Source organism: Oncorhynchus masou, chromosome 18 (genome assembly GCF_036934945.1).
Source record: "Oncorhynchus masou masou isolate Uvic2021 chromosome 18, UVic_Omas_1.1, whole genome shotgun sequence".
Lineage (NCBI taxonomy): Eukaryota > Metazoa > Chordata > Actinopteri > Salmoniformes > Salmonidae > Oncorhynchus > Oncorhynchus masou.
In genome coordinates, this window is record NC_088229.1 from 12759488 (window position 1) to 12777734 (window position 18247).

The 18247-nt window shown below is 46.9% G+C and overlaps 1 protein-coding gene across 3 annotated transcripts in view; it reads left to right on the forward strand.

The window, feature by feature from the left end:
- LOC135503985 (adenylate cyclase type 6-like) overlaps positions 1 to 18247 on the forward strand; it is a 113576-nt gene that overhangs the window by 80052 nt on the left and 15277 nt on the right. For all 3 annotated transcript variants that reach the window (XM_064922202.1, XM_064922200.1, XM_064922203.1), the window contains 15 exons: positions 426 to 547; positions 2055 to 2166; positions 2326 to 2453; positions 3122 to 3280; positions 3777 to 3918; positions 4234 to 4371; positions 14838 to 14866; positions 15008 to 15155; positions 15735 to 15832; positions 16042 to 16129; positions 16296 to 16412; positions 16698 to 16856; positions 16954 to 17129; positions 17396 to 17431; positions 17697 to 17829. In XM_064922202.1, the coding sequence (XP_064778274.1) occupies positions 426 to 547; positions 2055 to 2166; positions 2326 to 2453; positions 3122 to 3280; positions 3777 to 3918; positions 4234 to 4371; positions 14838 to 14866; positions 15008 to 15155; positions 15735 to 15832; positions 16042 to 16129; positions 16296 to 16412; positions 16698 to 16856; positions 16954 to 17129; positions 17396 to 17431; positions 17697 to 17829 (1785 nt within the window). The remainder of the gene's footprint in view (positions 1 to 425; positions 548 to 2054; positions 2167 to 2325; positions 2454 to 3121; positions 3281 to 3776; positions 3919 to 4233; positions 4372 to 14837; positions 14867 to 15007; positions 15156 to 15734; positions 15833 to 16041; positions 16130 to 16295; positions 16413 to 16697; positions 16857 to 16953; positions 17130 to 17395; positions 17432 to 17696; positions 17830 to 18247) is intronic.

Genomic DNA, 18247 nt, shown 5'->3' on the forward strand with positions numbered 1-18247 from the left:
ACACCACTTTCCATCAATTTGTATAGCAGACCCTCATGCCAAATTGAGTCGAAGGCTTTTTTGAAATCAACAAAGCATGAGAAGGCTTTGCCTTTGTTTTGGTTTGTTTGTTTGTTTGTCAATTAGGGTGTGCAGGGTGAATACGTGGTCTGTCGTACGATAATTTGGTAAAAAGCCAATATGACATTTGCTCAGTATATTGTTTTCACTGAGAAAATGTACAAGTCTGCTATTAATGATAATGCAGAGGATTTTCCCAAGGTTGCTGTTGACTCTCTCTCTTCTTCTCCCCCTCTCTCCCTCTCTCGCTCTGCTTCTCTCTCCCTCTCTCACTCACTCCACATCATCTCTCTCTCATCTATCACTCTCTTTCTGCTTCTCTCTCTCTTCCCCCTTTTCCTCTCTCTATCATACACATTTCCCAGGAGCGCTTGCTGCTGTCGGTGCTTCCAAGGCATGTTGCCATGGAGATGAAGGCAGAAATCAACGCCAAGAAGGAAGATATGATGTTCCACAAGATCTACATCCAGAAACATGACAATGTCAGGTAACCATGGACACACACCAACATTTCCTCTTAAAGAACAGCAGAGGAGAGGATCCAATGTCCCTCCTGGGACTTCTTCCTCCTATGAACCTTGAGAGGAATTCAGGAAACAAGGATTATGACAGTAACATTTTCAGATGCTTCCCTGGACTACCTGAGCTAGTCTAAACTATCTTGACTACCTGAGCTAGTCTAAACTATCTTGACTACCTGAGCTAGTCTAAACTATCTTGACTACCTGAGCTAGTCTAAACTATCTTGACTACCTGAGCTAGTCTAAACTATCTTGACTACCTGAGCTAGTCTAAACTATCTTGACTACCTGAGCTAGTCTAAACTATCTTGACTACCTGAGCTAGTCTAAACTATCTTGACTACCTGAGCTAGTCTAAACTCACCATAAAGGTGTGTTGCATTGACAATTCCCCAGAGATTGTCTATCTTATTCTGTCAGTGGTTGTAATATGGAGTCATTGAAAAAGGGGGCAACAGCGCCATCTATTGTTGTTTTTCCTCTTCCTTTCAATTACTATCACAAGTTAGAAAATGAGAACCACACTGAGACATCTTCACTGGAGAGAGATGGGGGGGATTGCTGAAGGAAGAAGGGAGGTGACCTATATGGGTCCAGATGGAAAGCAGACCAGAATAAATGTCTCTCTGTCTCTGTCACTCTCTCTCTTTCTCTGTCTCTCTCTCTGTCCCTGTTTCTCTCTCTGTCTCTATCTCTCTCTCTGTCTCTCAACAGACAGGCTGGAAGGCGTTAGACCATGTTAATTATGGGTTATTGATCTCTCTCTGCCTCTCTCTGTCTCTTGCTCTCTATCTCTGTTTCTCTCTCTGTCTGTTTCTCTTTCTGTCTCTCTCTCAACAGACAGGCTGGGAGGCGCTAGACCATGTTAATTATGGGTTATTGATCTCTCTCTGTCTCTGTTTCTCTATCTCTCACTCTCTCTCTCAATTCAATCAATTCAAGGGGCTTTATTGGCATGGGTAACATGTGTTAACATTGCCAAAGCAAGTAAGGTAGATAATATATAAAGTGAAATAAACAATAAAAATTAACAGTAGACATCACACATCACTCTCTCTGTCTCTCTCTCAACAGACAGGCTGGGAGGCGCTAGACCATGTTAATTATGGGTTATTGATCTCTCTGTCTCTGTTTCTCTCTCTCTCTTTATCTCTGTTTCTCTCTCTCTCTGTCTCTCTCTCTGTCTCTCTCTCTATCTCCCTTTCCTCTCTCTCAACAGACAGGCTCTCTCTGTTTCTCTCTCTCTCTTTATCTCTGTTTCTCTCTCTCTCTGTCTCTCTCTCTGTCTCTCTCTCTATCTCCCTTTCCTCTCTCTCAACAGACAGGCTAGGAGGCGCTAGACCATGTTAACTATGGGTTATTGATCTCTCTGTCTTTTCCTCACTCATTCCCTCTCTTTTTTTTTCTCGCTCAAATTCTCTTCCTCTTATGCTCATTTTCTTTTTGTTGTCTTTCTCCCTCTTCATCCGACAGTATACTGTTTGCAGACATCGAAGGATTCACCAGCCTGGCATCACAATGCACAGCACAAGAGTTGGTGATGACACTGAATGAACTTTTTGCTCGCTTCGACAAACTAGCTTCGGTAAGCAGTTAGTTAGATTGTAGTGTTATACGTCAATCTTCTACTTTTATGCTGTTTATTCACCAATAGTACCGTGAGTGAGTGAGTGAGTGAGTGAGTGCGTGTGTGTCCGCCGGGCGGTTGCGCATGTCTGACTGTGTGTGTGTCTGTGTACTACAGGAGAACCACTGTCTGAGGATAAAGATCCTTGGGGACTGCTACTACTGTGTGTCGGGGCTGCCTGAGCCCCGGGCCGACCACGCCCACTGCTGTGTGGAGATGGGAGTGGACATGATCGAGGCCATCTCGTGAGTCTCTCACACAGACAGACAGACAGACAGACAGACAGACATACAGACAGACAGACAGACAGACAGACAGACAGACAGACAGACAGACAGACAGACAGGTACACATAAATCCTCAAATGAATGATGTATGTCTTTGAATTAGTAAGAAACATACAGTCTATCGTAACAGGTGGTTTTTGGTGTGTGTGTCTATCTCTGTCTGTGTGTGTGTGCATATATCTCTGTCTGTGTTTGTGTATGTGTGTGTATATCTGTGTGTGTGTGTGTGTGTGTGTGTGTGTGTGTGTGTGTGTGTGTGTGTGTGTGTGTGTGTGTGTGTGTGTGTGTGTGTGTGTGTGTGTGTGTGTGTGTGTGTGTGTGTGTGTGTGTGTGTGTGTGTGTGTGTGTGTGTCTATCTGTGTGTGTGTCTATCTATGTGTGTGTGTGTCTATCTATGTGTGTGTGTGTGTGTCTAACTCTGCGTGTGTGTGTGTGTGTCTATCTCTGTGTGTGTGTGTGTGTGTGTGTGTGTGTCTATCTCTGTGTGTGTGTGTGTGTGTGTGTGTCTATCTGTGTGTGTGTGTGTGTGTGTGTGTCTATCTGTGTGTGTGTGTGTGTCTATCTCTCTCTCTGTGTGTGTATATCTCTGTGTGTGTGTGTCTATCTCTGTGTTTGTCTCTTTGCAGGCTGGTGAGAGAGGTCACAGGGGTCAACGTGAACATGCGTGTGGGTATCCATAGTGGCAGGGTCCACTGTGGGGTGCTGGGACTCAGGAAGTGGCAGTTTGACGTCTGGTCCAATGACGTCACACTAGCCAATCACATGGAGGCAGGGGGCGCGGCAGGGTAAGCCCTTCCCGCCACAACACCATGAGAAACTCCTATAGAGTTACACTGATCATTTGGTTCAGCATACAAGTTCAGGTTGTTACATTTATTGTAATTTTTTTTTAAACATTTTCATGTGTCTTTGACATACAGGCATATGGCTTAGACGCATTACAATGAAATGTGTGATGTGGGGCATCATAATAAAGTGTCGGTATTGATTAAACTCTTTCTGGCATTGCAGTCCCCGATATTGAAAATGTCCTTTGATACATTGGTTTTCCAGCCTCTCCTCTGGGACACCCAGCCGTTCCATGTATTTGAACTATTCCACAGCTAGCACACCTGATTCAGCTTGTCAACTAATTATCAAGCCCTTGATTAAGGGACTCAGACTGGCTAGTTATTAAGGGCTATACCAAAATGGTGCAATGTCGGGGGATCCCAGAGGAGAGGTTTGACAACCTCTGCTCTGATAATAGTGTGTGAATGTGACCCCTGTGTGTGGTACCAGGCGTATCCACATCACCAAGGCCACCCTACAGTACCTGAATGGGGACTATGAGGTGGAGCCGGGGTTCGGAGGGGACAGGAACGCCTATCTGAAGGAGAACAACATCGAGACGTTCCTGGTGCTGGGGTGCAGCCAGAAAAGGGTCTGTAGTTTATTTAAACAAGTTTAATAAATAGTATTTCAACTACAGAAGAAGAAGAGCAAGTATACTTTATAGTTTTCAGACCACAGAAACTCTTCATTGCCTTTAGTTATCGATTTATTCTTTGATCTTCTCGTTTTTGTGTTTCTGCTGGACAGTTCAGTTCATTGTATTATCAAAAATAATGTATATTCTTCAAAATCTCTCTCTGACTCTTCTGTATAGAAATAATAGACTGAACAATTACTGTAGAACACATTCAGTTGTCCAGTGTGATTAGGGTCCATTGGTGTGGTCTGTTCCCTCCACTGGCAGAAAGAGGAGAAGGCAGCGATGGCCAAGAGTGCCATGATGCAGCGGGTACGTGCCAACTCCACTGAGGGCCTGATGCCACGCTGGGTACCCGACACAAGGTTCTCCAGGACCAAGGACTCCAAGGTCTTCAGACACATGGTGAGAGACACACTCTGGGAGGGATGGAGGCTGGATGAGGGATGGAGGGAGGCTGGATGAGGGAGAATGGATGGATGAGAGATGGATGGGGTTGATTGGTCACAGAGGGCCTGATGTCACACTGGGTACTCACCTGACACGAGGTTCTCCAGGACCAAGGTCTTCAGACACATGGTGAGAGACACACTCTGGGATGGATGGAGGCTGGATGAGGGATGGAGGGAGGCTGGATGAGGGAGAATGGATGGATGAGAGATGGATGGGGTTGATTGGTCACAGAGGGCCTGATGTCACACTGGGTACTCACCTGACACGAGGTTCTCCAGGACCAAGGTCTTCAGACAGATGATGAGACTGATGACACCCTGATAGTGCTTAGCGATTAGTGCTTTTTGAGGTCGGTTCGGTTTCAATATTTAAAAAACAAACATTAAATGGACTATGCATTATGTGCGTTGAATGCTGTAACAACATAGAATAAAACAATTCATAAAAGTCCCATGATGGTAGTGACTGCCAATGAATCACATTACTTTAATAAAATGTTTAAGTTGTCTATATTACATTTGTTTTATTCAATTATTTTATTATTTCATTCCAAGTCATCTCATCTTTATAGAGCTGCATTTGTAGTGTATGTGGACACCACTTCAAATTAGTAGATTTGGCTATTTCAGCCACACCCGTTGCTGACAGGTGTATAAAATCGAGCTCAAACTTTCTCAGTAGATTGGCCTTACTGAAGAGCTGTGACCTTCACTGTCATAGTCAGTAAATCACATTATGCCACACAAGCTCACAGAACGGACTGCTGTGTGCCGAAGCGTGTGGTGCGTAAAAATAGTCTGTCCTTGGTTGCAACACTCACTACCGAGTTCCCAACTTCTCTGGAAGCAACGTCAGCACAAGAACTGTTCATCTGGAGCTTCGTGAAATGAGTTTCCATGGCCGAGCAGACGCACAAGTGCTACCTGCCCCAATGCATAGTGGCAAATGTAATGTTTGTGGAGGAGGAACAATGGTCTGGGCTGTTTTTCATGGTTCGGGCCCCTTAGTTCCAGTGAAGGGAAATCTTAATGCTACAGCATAGAATGACATTCTAGGCAATTCTGTGCTTCCAACTTTGTGGCATCAGTTTGGGGAAAGCCCCATGACAATGTCCCCGTGCACAAAGCGAGGTCCATACAGAAATGGTTGGACGTTGGTGTGGAAGAACTTGACTGGCCTACACAGAGCTCTGACCTCAACCCCATCGAACACCTTTGGGATGAATTGGAACGACAACTGAGAGCCTTCCCAGAAGATTGGAGGCTGTTATAGCAGAGAAGGGGGGACCAATTCTATATTAATGCCCATGATTTTGGAATTAGATTTTCAATGAGCAGGTGTCCACATACTTTTGGTCATATAGTGTATCTCTAGAGAAACTGCTCAATGTCCTCATTGAGCTCACTGAGAAAAAAAACATAACAACATGGAATTGAACCGTCAGTCAATTAGTTGTTTAAAATCCCCAAAATAACCGACATTTCGGGTATTCGCTCAGCACTACACCTTGAAGGCTCTTAGGACAAATAAATCCCCATCATGGAGAGACGAGTGTGTAACTTTATTTTCATTTGTCTGGACAAGTTCAGGGACCAATTAGAATATGGCTGTCATGGACCAATTAGAATATGGCTGTCATGGACCAATTAGAATATGGCTGTCATGGACCAATTATAATTGGTTGAGAAATGGTAGATGATTGTTTTAGGATTCTTTCCAGTTGCTTTTAAAAGGGCTCTCCATGTTGTAGAATTCCTCTAGCTTTAATCAACTGTGTCTATTATAAGCCTAAAGCTCTCAAACAGCCAATGGAAAGCCCAGAACCTGTATTGATTAGTACAGACCAACCAGCATCACAACAAGTGGGAGTTAGTTACACAGCCCTACTGTGGTTAGTGGACAGCCAACACCCAATGGAAGTTAGTGGCCAGCAGCAGACAGCTGCCTTACACTTGTTAAAGACTGATATGATTCCGAGAAGCTGCCTAAGGAAGCATCATCAAAGACCCCATACACACCCCAGCATTGAGCTGTTCACTCCCTTACTGTCGGGCAAATGGTATCGGAGCATGAGGTCTGATACCAACAGAGAGAGTTTCTATCTACAAGCCATCAGACTGCTGAACACTTGAACTGGACTGACCACCTGCACTGACTCTCTACACCTTCAGAGAGAGAGGCACAGCTGCATGTGAGCTCTCACATTTTTCAACATGTTTTTTTACAAAAGGATATATTTGGAGTTCGATAAACTTGGATTTTTTCGGCAGGTACATATGTAGGATGCTAACCTCCACAACATGGCCTTCGCTCCAGATCAAAACTCCAAACATACAACCAAACATACAACTTGGTGTCCTCCGGTCTCTACTGTTTGTTTGCTAGAGCACCTTCCATATAACTTGGAAAAGAACCTTGGAAGCAGTAATCTCTACAGTTAATTTTGACCAAAATGAACTGTAGAGATTACTGCTTCCAAGGTTTTCTTTTTCCAAGCTATACGGAAGGTGCTCTAGCAAACAAACAGTAGAGACCGGAGGACACCATCCAACCTGGAACTGAGTGTGTAGTGTTTGGTCTGATGCTATTTTGAAAGCCAAGAAGAAAAAATGAAAAAAATCAAGTACATTACAATGATATATTTCATGGGGACTGAACACTGAGGTGAGACTTGCAAGGACAGACCAGATACAAATTCAATTAGCATCAAGGTGTGAAGTAAAACGTGTCGAGGCCTTTGGGCCCAACAAGTGGGAGGAGTCTTTGAAGCATCCTCTGAAGCCCCCTCCTGCTGTTCAAAGACCAGTCACTGGCATTTTCTACAAGAAATCTGACTCCAGAAATAAAAGTTTCTCCCAAGTGGGCGTGACACCTACTCCTGTTGCCTGCTGTACTGCTGCTTGGATTCCACCTGGCGATCTGTTCATCGTCTGCCCTGGTCTGTCTCCCCCTGTCTGGTACAGGGACCACAGCACACTCACCCCTCTCTGTTCATCGTCTGCCCTGGTCTGTCTCCCCCTGCCTGGTACAGGTACCCCACCACACTCTCTCCTCTCTGTTCACCGTCTGCCCTGGCCTGTCTCCCCCTGTCTGGTACAGGTACCCCCACCACACTCCCCCCTCTCTCCCGAGCTTTTGCTCGCCTCCAGCACTCATGCGCTGTTGGTGCGAATGACTGAATTTACAATGGCTATATAAAGTAGTTATATATTTTATTTTTTTCTTGTGCATTTTGCTATTTGCCTAATGACTCCTGCATACTTTGTAGACTACAAACGTTCTTTACCCAACCGTGGGACAGACTATGTTTGTTCCCACACTCGGGACTCTGTCACTCTATTGGTTACACAGACTTTTGGCCTCCCATTCTATTCTAACCAGCTCTCGCTGGCTTTGTATTCATGTTACCTGATGAAATTGCTGTACAATATGATCTTGTTGCCATCTAATGCACATTCAGATGTCATAAATCAGCACTGCAGATCTCTCCCTGTCCTCTGCCGTGCCTTGATTGTATTACTGTTGATGATATCTGGAAATGTACATGTACACCCTGGCCCATCTACTGTTGCTATAGATATCAGAGAGCACAAGTCAGAGTTGTGCTCTATCTGCTTCACAGATTTCTGCTCCTGTAAAAGCCTGGGTTTTCTGCACGTTAGCACTAGAAGCTTATTACCTAAAATGGATTCATTGAAAGTGTGGGTTCACAGCTCCAATCCAGGTGTGTTGGTCATTACTGAGACGTAGTTAAGAAAGAGTGTTTTGAATACTAATGTTAACCTTTCTGGTTATAACCTGTTTTGGCAAGACAGATCTTCCAAAGGTGGTGGAGCGGCAATCATTACCAAGGACACCTTCAGTGCTCGGTTGTTTACACCAAGTCTGTCCCCAAACAATTTGATTTGCTGGTTTTAAGCATTAAACTTTCAAATAGCTCTATGTTGACGTTTGCGTGAGGCTATCGTCCTCCATCAGCACTGGCCTGTACCCTACCTGCCCTAAGCTCTCTCCTGGCTCCTTACATTAAGTCTGAATTTGTCCTGCTAGGTGACCTAAACTGGGGCATGCTTAAACCACCTGACCAAGTCCTAAAGCAAGCTGGTCCTAACTGTTATAGGCCTATTTATTATTTTGCCCTGTTTATCAAAAGTGTTGGAAAACTTGTCAATAATCAACTGACTGGCTTTCTTGATGTCTATAGCATTCTCTCGGGTATGCAATCTGGTTTCCACTCAGGTTATGGATGTGTCACTGCAACCTTAAAGGTACTCAATGATGTCACCATTCAATTAATCAATCAAATGTATTTATAAAGCCCTTTTTACATCAGCCGATGTCACAAAGTGCTGTACAGAAACTCAGCCTAAAACCCCAAACAGCAAGCAATGCAAATATAGAAGCACGGTGGCCAGGAAAAACTCCCTAGAAAGGCAGGAACCTAGGAAGAAACCTAGAGAGGAACCAGGCTCTAATGAACCAGGCTCTAAAGAGTTCTCTTCTGCTGTGCCGGGTGGAGATTATAACAGTGGCCAAGATGTTCAAACGTTCATAGATGACCAGCATGGTCTAATAATAATAATAATAATAATAATCACAATGGTTGTAGAGGGTGCAACAGGTCAGCACCTCAGGAGTAAATTTCAGTTGGCTTTTCCATAGCCAATCATTCAGAGTTAGAGAGAGAGTCGAAAACAGCAGGCCCGGGACAAGGTAGCACATCCGGTGAACAGGTCAGGGTTCCATAGCCGCAGGCAGAACAGTTGAAACTGGAGCAGCAGCACGACCAGGTGGACTGGGGACAGCAAGGAGTCATCAAGCCAGGTAGTCCTGAGGCATGGTCCTAGGACTCAGGTTCCTCCGAGAGAAGAGTTAGAGGGAGCATACTTAAATTCACACAGGACACTGGATAAGTCAGGAGAAATACTCCAGATATAACAGACTGACTCTAGCCCCCCGACACAAACTATTGCAGTATAAATACTGGAGGCTGAGACAGGAAGGGTCGGGAGACGCTGTGACCCCGTTCGACGATACCCCCGGACAGGGCCAACCAGGCAGGAAAACCCTCTTAGGCCTCACTCCCCCTATCTGAGATATCTACTGCAGCCCTCGTCCGCCACATACAACACCCATTCTGCCAGTCAGATTCTGTTAAAGGTCCCCAAAGTGCATACACCCCTGGGTCACTCCTCTTTTCAGTTTGCTGCATTGCCCTTGATTCTAAGCAATATTGTGCTGCTATTTTTATTGACTTGGCCTAAGTTTTTGATACGGTAGATTATTCCATTCTTGTGGGCCGCTAAGGAGTATTGGTGTCTCTGAGGGGCCTTGGGCTGGTTTGCTAACTACCTCCCTCAAAGAGTGCAGTGTATAAAGTCAGAAAATCTGCTGTCTCAGTCAATGCCTGTCACCAAAGGAGTACCCCAAGGCTCGATCCTAGGCACCACACTCTTCTCAATTTACATCAACTACATAACTTAGGCAGTAGGAAGCTCTCTCATCCATTTATATGTAGATGATACAGTCTTATACTCAGCTGGCCCCTCCCTGGATTGTGTGTTAAATGCTCTACAACATAGATTTCTTAGTGTCCAGCCAGCTTTCTCTACCCTTAACCTTGTTCTGAACACCTCCAAAACAAAGGTCATGTGGTTTGGTAAGAAGAATGCCCCTCTACCCACAGATGTGATTACTACCTCTGACAGTTTAGAGCTTGAGGTAGTCACCTCACACACATACTTGTGAGTATGGCTAGATAGTACACTGTCCTTCTCTTAGCACATATCAAAACTGCAGGCTAACGTTAAATCTAGACTTGGTTTCCTCTATCGTAATCGCTCCTCTTTCACCCCAGCTGCCAAACTAACCCTGATTCAGATGAACATCCTACCCATTCTAGAATATGGAGACATCATTTATAGATCAGCAGCTAAGGGTGGGTGCTCTCGAGCAGCTAGATGTTCTTTAACATTCGGCCATCAGATATGCCTCAAATGCCCCTTATAGGACACATCACTGCACTCTATACTCCTCTGTAAACTGGTCGTCTCTATTTACCCATCACAAGACCCACTGGTTGTTGCTTATTTATAAAACCTTCTTAGGCCTCACTCCCCCCTATCTGAGATATCTACTGTAGCCCTCATCCTCCACATACAACACCCGTTCTGCCAGTCACATTCTGTTAAAGGTCCCCAAAGCACACACATCCCTGGGTCGCTCCTCTTTTCAGTTCGCTGCAGCTAGCGACTGGAACGAGCTGCAACAAACACTCAAACTGGACAGTTTATCTCCATCTCTTCATTCAAAGACTCAAGGACACTCTTACTGACAGTTGTGGCTGCTTTGTGTGATGTATTGTTGTCTCTACCTGCTTAACCTTTGTGCTGTTGACTTTGCCCAATAATGTTTGTACCATGTTTTGTGCTGCTACCATGTTGTGTTGCTACCATGTTGTGTTATGTCTCTCTTTATGTAGTGTTGTCTCTCGTTGTGATGTGTGTTTTGTCCTATATTTATATTGTATGTATTTATTTATTTTCAATCCCAGCCCCCGTCCCTGCAGGAGGCCTTTTGGTAGGCCGTCATTGTAAATAAGAATTTGTTCTTAACTGACTTGCCTAGTTAAATAAAGGTTCAATAAATAAATACAATTTAAAAAAGTACACTCACGCACACACTGTCACGATCGTCGTATAGAACGGACCAAGGTGCAGCGTGGTGAGCATACATTTTCCTTTATATGCAAATGTCACCAACAAAACAATAATACAACAAAAACGACCATGATGCTCCATAAGGCTAAACATGCACAAACGAAGACAACTACCCACAAATAACAAAAGGAAAAAGGCTGCCTATGAATGATTCCCAATCAGAGACAACGATAGACAGCTGTCCCTGATTGAGAACCATACCCGGCCAAAACATAGAAACAAACAACCTAGAATGCCCACCCCAAATTACACCCTGACCTAACCAAATAGAGAAATAAAACTGCTCTCTAAGGTCAGGGCGTGATACACACACACAGACACAGACAGACGCATTCATGCCACATGCACATCACTACTGCTGCTACCAGTCTCTTATTATTATTGCTAAAACTGCACACTTGCCTCCCAATTCCCCTTCCCAGAAAATATTGGACTGTAAATTGTACCTTCTTGTTTTATACTTATTTTAACAGTCATTTGCTTTATGTTCCTATTCTTATGTTTTATTATTTCTTATTGTTGTTGCAATGTTGAGAATAACCTGCAAGCATTTCACAGTCGGCTCTAACATTCGGTTACTGGCCCAATGCTCTTAACCGCTAGACTACTTACATACGACTAATACAACTTTAAACTTGAATTTCACATCAACAATGATCTGATCAGTCAATGCAGGGCTGCATAGCAATTAACCTTTCTCATCTCCTCCTGTTGTCTGCAACCTCTCCTCTCCTCCTGTTGTCTGCAACCTCTCCTCTCCTCCTGTTGTCTGCAACCTCTCATCTCCTCCTGTTGTCTGCAACCTCTCCTCCTCCTGTTGTCTGCAACCTCTCATCTCCTCCTGTTGTCTGCAACCTCTCCTCACCTCCTGTTGTCTGCAACCTCTCCTCCTCCTGTTGTCTGCAACCTCTCCTCGCCTCCTGTTGTCTGCAACCTCTCCTCCTCCTGTTGTCTGCAACCTCTCCTCCTCCTGTTGTCTGCAACCTCTCCTCTCCTCCTGTTGTCTGCAACCTCTCCTCTCCTCCTGTTGTCTGCAACCTCTCCTCCTCCTGTTGTCTGCAACCTCTCCTCCTCCTGTTGTCTGCAACCTCTCCTCCTGTTGTCTGCAACCTCTCCTCTCCTCCTGTTGTCTGCAACCTCTCCTCCTGTTGTCTGCAACCTCTCCTCTCCTCCTGTTGTCTGCAACCTCTCCTCTCCTCCTGTTGTCTGCAACCTCTCCTCCTCCTGTTGTCTGCAACCTCTCCTCTCCTCCTGTTGTCTGCAACCTCTCTCTCTCCTGTTGTCTGTCTGCCTCCTGTTGTCTGCAACCCTCCTCGCCTCCTGTTGTCTGCAACCTCTCCTCTCCTCCTGTTGTCTGCAACCTCTCCTCGCCTCCTGTTGTCTGCAACCTCTCCTCGCCTCCTGTTGTCTGCAACCTCTCCTCCTCCTGTTGTCTGCAACCTCTCCTCCTCCTGTTGTCTGCAACCTCTCCTCCTGTTGTCTGCAACCTCTCCTCCTCCTGTTGTCTGCAACCTCTCCTCTCCTCCTGTTGTCTGCAACCTCTCCTCTCCTCCTGTTGTCTGCAACCTCTCCTCGCCTCCTGTTGTCTGCAACCTCTCCTCGCCTCCTGTTGTCTGCAACCTCTCCTCGCCTCCTGTTGTCTGCAACCTCTCCTCGCCTCCTGTTGTCTGCAACCTCTCCTCTCCTCCTGTTGTCTGCAACCTCTCCTCCTCCTGTTGTCTGCAACCTCTCATCTCCTCCTGTTGTCTGCAACCTCTCCTCGCCTCCTGTTGTCTGCAACCTCTCCTCCTCCTGTTGTCTGCAACCTCTCCTCGCCTCCTGTTGTCTGCAACCTGTTGTCTCCTCTCCTCCTGTTGTCTGCAACCTCTCCTCTCCTCCTGTTGTCTGCAACCTCTCCTCTCCTCCTGTTGTCTGCAACCTCTCCTCCTCCTGTTGTCTGCAACCTCTCCTCCTCCTGTTGTCTCTCCTCCTCCTGTTGTCTGCAACCTCTCCTCCTCCTGTTGTCTGCAACCTCTCATCTCCTCCTGTTGTCTGCAACCTCTCCTCTCCTCCTGTTGTCTGCAACCTCTCCTCTCCTCCTGTTGTCTGCAACCTCTCCTCACCTCCTGTTGTCTGCAACCTCTCCTCTCCTCCTGTTGTCTGCAACCTCTCCTCTCCTCCTGTTGTCTGCAACCTCTCCTCACCTCCTGTTGTCTGCAACCTCTCCTCACCTCCTGTTGTCTGCAACCTCTCCTCACCTCCTGTTGTCTGCAACCTCTCCTCTCCTCCTGTTGTCTGCAACCTCTCCTCTCCTCCTGTTGTCTGCAACCTCTCCTCACCTCCTGTTGTCTGCAACCTCTCCTCTCCTCCTGTTGTCTGCAACCTCTCCTCACCTCCTGTTGTCTGCAACCTCTCCTCTCCTCCTGTTGTCTGCAACCTCTCCTCACCTCCTGTTGTCTGCAACCTCTCCTCTCCTCCTGTTGTCTGCAACCTCTCCTCGCCTCCTGTTGTCTGCAACCTCTCCTCCTGTTGTCTGCAACCTCTCCTCACCTCCTGTTGTCTGCAACCTCTCCTCACCTCCTGTTGTCTGCAACCTCTCCTCTCCTCCTGTTGTCTGCAACCTCTCCTCTCCTCCTGTTGTCTGCAACCTCTCCTCTCCTCCTGTTGTCTGCAACCTCTCCTCCTCCTGTTGTCTGCAACCTCTCCTCACCTCCTGTTGTCTGCAACCTCTCCTCGCCTCCTGTTGTCTGCAACCTCTCCTCCTCCTGTTGTCTGCAACCCTCCTGTTGTCTCCTCCTGTTGTCTGCAACCTCTCCTCGCCTCCTGTTGTCTGCAACCTCTCCTCTCCTCCTGTTGTCTGCAACCTCTCCTCCTCCTGTTGTCTGCAACCTCTCCTCACCTCCTGTTGTCTGCAACCTCTCCTCCTCCTGTTGTCTGCAACCTCTCCTCTCCTCCTGTTGTCTGCAACCTCCTCCTGCAACCTCTCCTCCTCCTGTTGTCTGCAACCTCTCCCTCCTCCTCCTGTTGTCTGCAACCTCTCCTCTCCTCCTGTTGTCTGCAACCTCCTCCTCTGCAACCTCTCCTCCTGTTGTCTGCAACCTCTCCTCCTCCTGTTGTCTGCAACCTCTCCTCCTCCTGTTGTCTGCAACCTCTCCTCGCCTCCTGTTGTCTGCAACCTCTCCTCTCCTCCTGTTGTCTGCAACCTCTCCTCTCCTCCTGTTGTCTTCAACCTCTCCTCGCCTCCTGTTGTCTGCAACCTCTCCTCCTCCTGTTGTCTGCAACCTCTCCTCTCCTCCTGTTGTCTGCAACCTCTCCTCTCCTCCTGTTGTCTGCAACCTCTCATTGCCTCCTGTTGTCTGCAACCTCTCTCATTTCCTCTGTCTTTTGCTCTCCTCTCCTCACCCCTCCTCTTCTCATTTCCTCCCTTCCCCTCTCCTCATCTTTCTCTCTCTCCTTCTCTGAGGGGTATTGCCCAGGGGGGGAGGAGGGTATAATTTGAATCCTCACAGCATTAATTAAAACATCAGTCTGGCTACCAGGGATTAAGTGTGCAGAAGTCTGAGTCAGCCAATGAAAAACACACAGAGTCAATCTTTCACTGTGGTTTTCACTGGCTACCTGTCTAAAACCTAATCTCGCTTTCTTTCTACCCCTCCCTCTTGCTCGCTCTTTATCGCTCGTTCTCTTTTCTTCTCTCCATCTCGTTCTCTCTTCTCCCAGGGAATTGATGAAACGTCCAGACAAGACAAGTGAGTTATCTTAATTTGGCCCAGTAGTTGTTAATGGGTTACTCTGTGTGTGTGTAGTGTAGTCATTGGCCCAGTAGATATTATTGGGTTGCTGACTCTGTCTGTCCTGTCTGTCTGTCTGGTCTGGTCTGTCTTGTCTAGCCGTTGTTCCCAGGAGGCCCTGAACCCTGAGGATGAGGTGGATGAGTTTCTGGGCCGAGCCATCGACGCCCGCAGCATAGACCAACTCCGTAAAGATCACGTCAAGAAGTTCCTCCTCACCTTCCAGACAAAAGACCTGGAGAACAAGGTGGGAGGAGACAGGGTGCTGATTCATTGGCTGTGTCTGAAAGCATTACTAGGTGTTCCAACCTTGTTTTCTCAGTCCTTGTTTCCTTGTTTCCTCAATTCCAAAACCTCCCAATCAAATCTCATTGGAGGAGGCAGCAGTGTAGCCTAGTGTTTAGATCATTGGACTAGTAACCGAAAGGTTGCAAGTTCAAATCCCCGAGCTGGCAAGGTACAAAAAATCTGTCGTTCTGCCCCTGAACAGGCAGTTAACCCACTGTTCCTAGGCCGTCATTGAAAATAAGAATTTGTTCTTAACTGACTTGCCTAGTAAAATAAAGGTAAAAAAAAAAATCCAAACCTCCTCAAATGAGCTTTGAAGTAAGGATTTGACAGTACTACAAAGACCAACGTCTAGGTCCATGGCGGATGAGATAGCAAAAGCTCAAGTTGCCCAGCCCGGCGGTGATACAATCTTCGGCAAAATCATTCGCAAGGAGATTCCTGCAAAAATATTATTTGAAGATGTTTTTGGGACATTATATGCAGAGTGTTGTGTGTTGTGTTGAGTTTGCTGCTCTTCTCCTCATTGTGTTTTTAGTTCTCCAAGAAGGTGGATGATCGTTTTGGAGGCTACGTGGCCTGTGCTCTGTTAGTCTTCTGCTTCATCTGTTTCATTCAGATGATCATCTTCCCACAGTAAGTACTTCTCTTAAACCTCCACCTGTCTGTAACCGTATGGAACTAACAAGGCTGCTAGTTGGTCAGGCTGAACCGACAGAGGGTACCCAGCTCCAAGGACCAAATAAGGGACAGCCTTTTTAACCGATCATAGAAAATGTACTGAGTAGTGACCTATCAGGATTGATTGTGGTGCAGTTGTGACTTGAGTCAGTTCCTCTCCACAGCACACCTCTCATGCTGGGTGTCTACATCATCATCTTCATCATCCTCGTCAACATCCTCTTCATCTGTGCCATTTACTCCTGCGTCAAGGTAAAGGACAGACTCCTCCATCATTTTTGAAATCATACAAGCACCTTCTATAGAGATGTACCAAAAGTTAACATTTGTTTTAATTTACATTTTCATGTATAACAAAATTAATAATATCCCCTCTCTCTCTTTCTCTCCCCCCTCCCCCTCTCTCTCCTCCTCCCAGCTCTTCCCAGTTGCCTTGCAGACAGTGACTACGAATATAGTCCAGTCTCGAACCAACAGTACCCTGGTGGGAGTTCTCACCATTCTACTTCTCTTCATGTCTGCCTTTGTTAACATGGTAGGCATGACAATTCTCCCAATAGTGCCTGCAAATGCACTATGAAAATGTCTGCACTCACTACTGTAAGAGTGTCCGCTAACTGACTAACACGTGTGTGTGTGTGTGTGTGTGTGTGTGTGTGTGTGTGTGTGTGTGTGTGTGTGTGAGAATGTTGTAGTTCAGTTTGCCATCTGTTCAGTTTGCCATCTGTTCAGTTTGCCATCTGTTCAGTTGGCTTCTCTGTTCAGTTGGCTTCTCTGTTCAGTTGGTTGATGTGTGATTTAAGACTGTGTCTCTCTCTAGTTGACCTGTGACAGAGAGGGCCTGGTGGACTGTGTGGCGCGTGAGAGGAACCTGTCCTCCAGCTTGGTGACCCTGTGTCTACTACACAACCTGAGCCAGTCAGCACAGGACGGACTATCCCTGTGCCCCAGCCAGCCCACACCATGCCACTTCCCTGAGGTGAGCCCAGCTGGGACGCTACTGTGTGTGTGGGGCGACTATTGTCTGTGTTTATTAACATTGTTATAACTTGCTACGCCTCTCCCCCCCCTTCCAGTATTTCTGCTACAGTGTTCTCCTGACCCTGCTGGCCTGCAGTGTGTTCCTCCACATCAGCAGTATAGGCAAGCTGGCCCTCATGGTGCTGATCCAGGTCACCTTCCTGCTGCTGGTGGAGTGGCCCCAGGTGGCCCTGTTTGACAACGCTGACCTGCTGCTCACCGCCAGCACCCTGTGAGTTACCACACACAGACGCACACCACACACAAACACACACCACACACACACACCCTGTGAGTCACTAACTGTAGCCTACTGCCCACCCGCTCACCCTAACCCTAGCCCACCCTAACCCTAGCCCACCCTAACCCTAGCCCACCTCAAATAGTATTTGTTCAAGTAGTACTTGCTTTCGTTCAAATACTTAAGCTGTGCAAAGCAAAAAGGTCTTGTCAAGTGTTGAAACTATTTAATAAATGTGTGTGTTATTTTTTCCCTAGGATTCCTAGTTTCAATGAAACAACTACAGAGACATGGTACGTTAATTTCTGTCTTTAGGTCTTATAGTGTCAGTGTTCTGTTACCATGTCTACTCCTAGACTGAATCCATCCTCTCCCTGTCTCCTCTCAGCTCAATGTTCTGTTACCATGTCTACTCCTAGACTGAGACCATTCTCCCCCTGTCTCCTCTTGGCCATGAGTGTGATTGGTTGATTGATTGATTGTGGTCCTGTCTCCTCTCAGCCAGGAGTGTGATTGATTGATTGGTTGGTTGATTGTGGTTCTGTTTCTTCCATCCAGCCAGGAGACTGTGACCAAGGTGTCCCTAAAGGTCATGACCCCTGTCATCCTTACGGTGTTCGTCCTGGCTCTGTACCTACATGCTCAGCAGGTGGAGTCCACCGCACGCCTCGACTTCCTGTGGAAGCTGCAGGTAGGACCCGGTCTCACACACACTGGTCCAGCAGGTGGAGTCCACCGCACGCCTTGACTTCCTGTGGAAGCTGCAGGTAGGACCCGGTCTCACACACACTGGTCCAGCAGGTGGAGTCCCCTGCACGCCTCGACTTCCTGTAGAAGCTGCAGGTAGGACCCGGTCTCACACACACTGGTCCAGCAGGTGGAGTCCACCGCACGCCTTGACTTCCTGTAGAAGCTGCAGGTAGGACCCGGTCTCACACACACTGGTCCAGCAGGTGGAGTCCACCGCACGCCTTGACTTCCTGTAGAAGCTGCAGGTAGGACCCGGTCTCACACACACTGGTCCAGCAGGTGGAGTCCACCGCACGCCTTGACTTCCTGTAGAAGCTGCAGGTAGGACCCGGTCTCACACACACTGGTCCAGCAGGTGG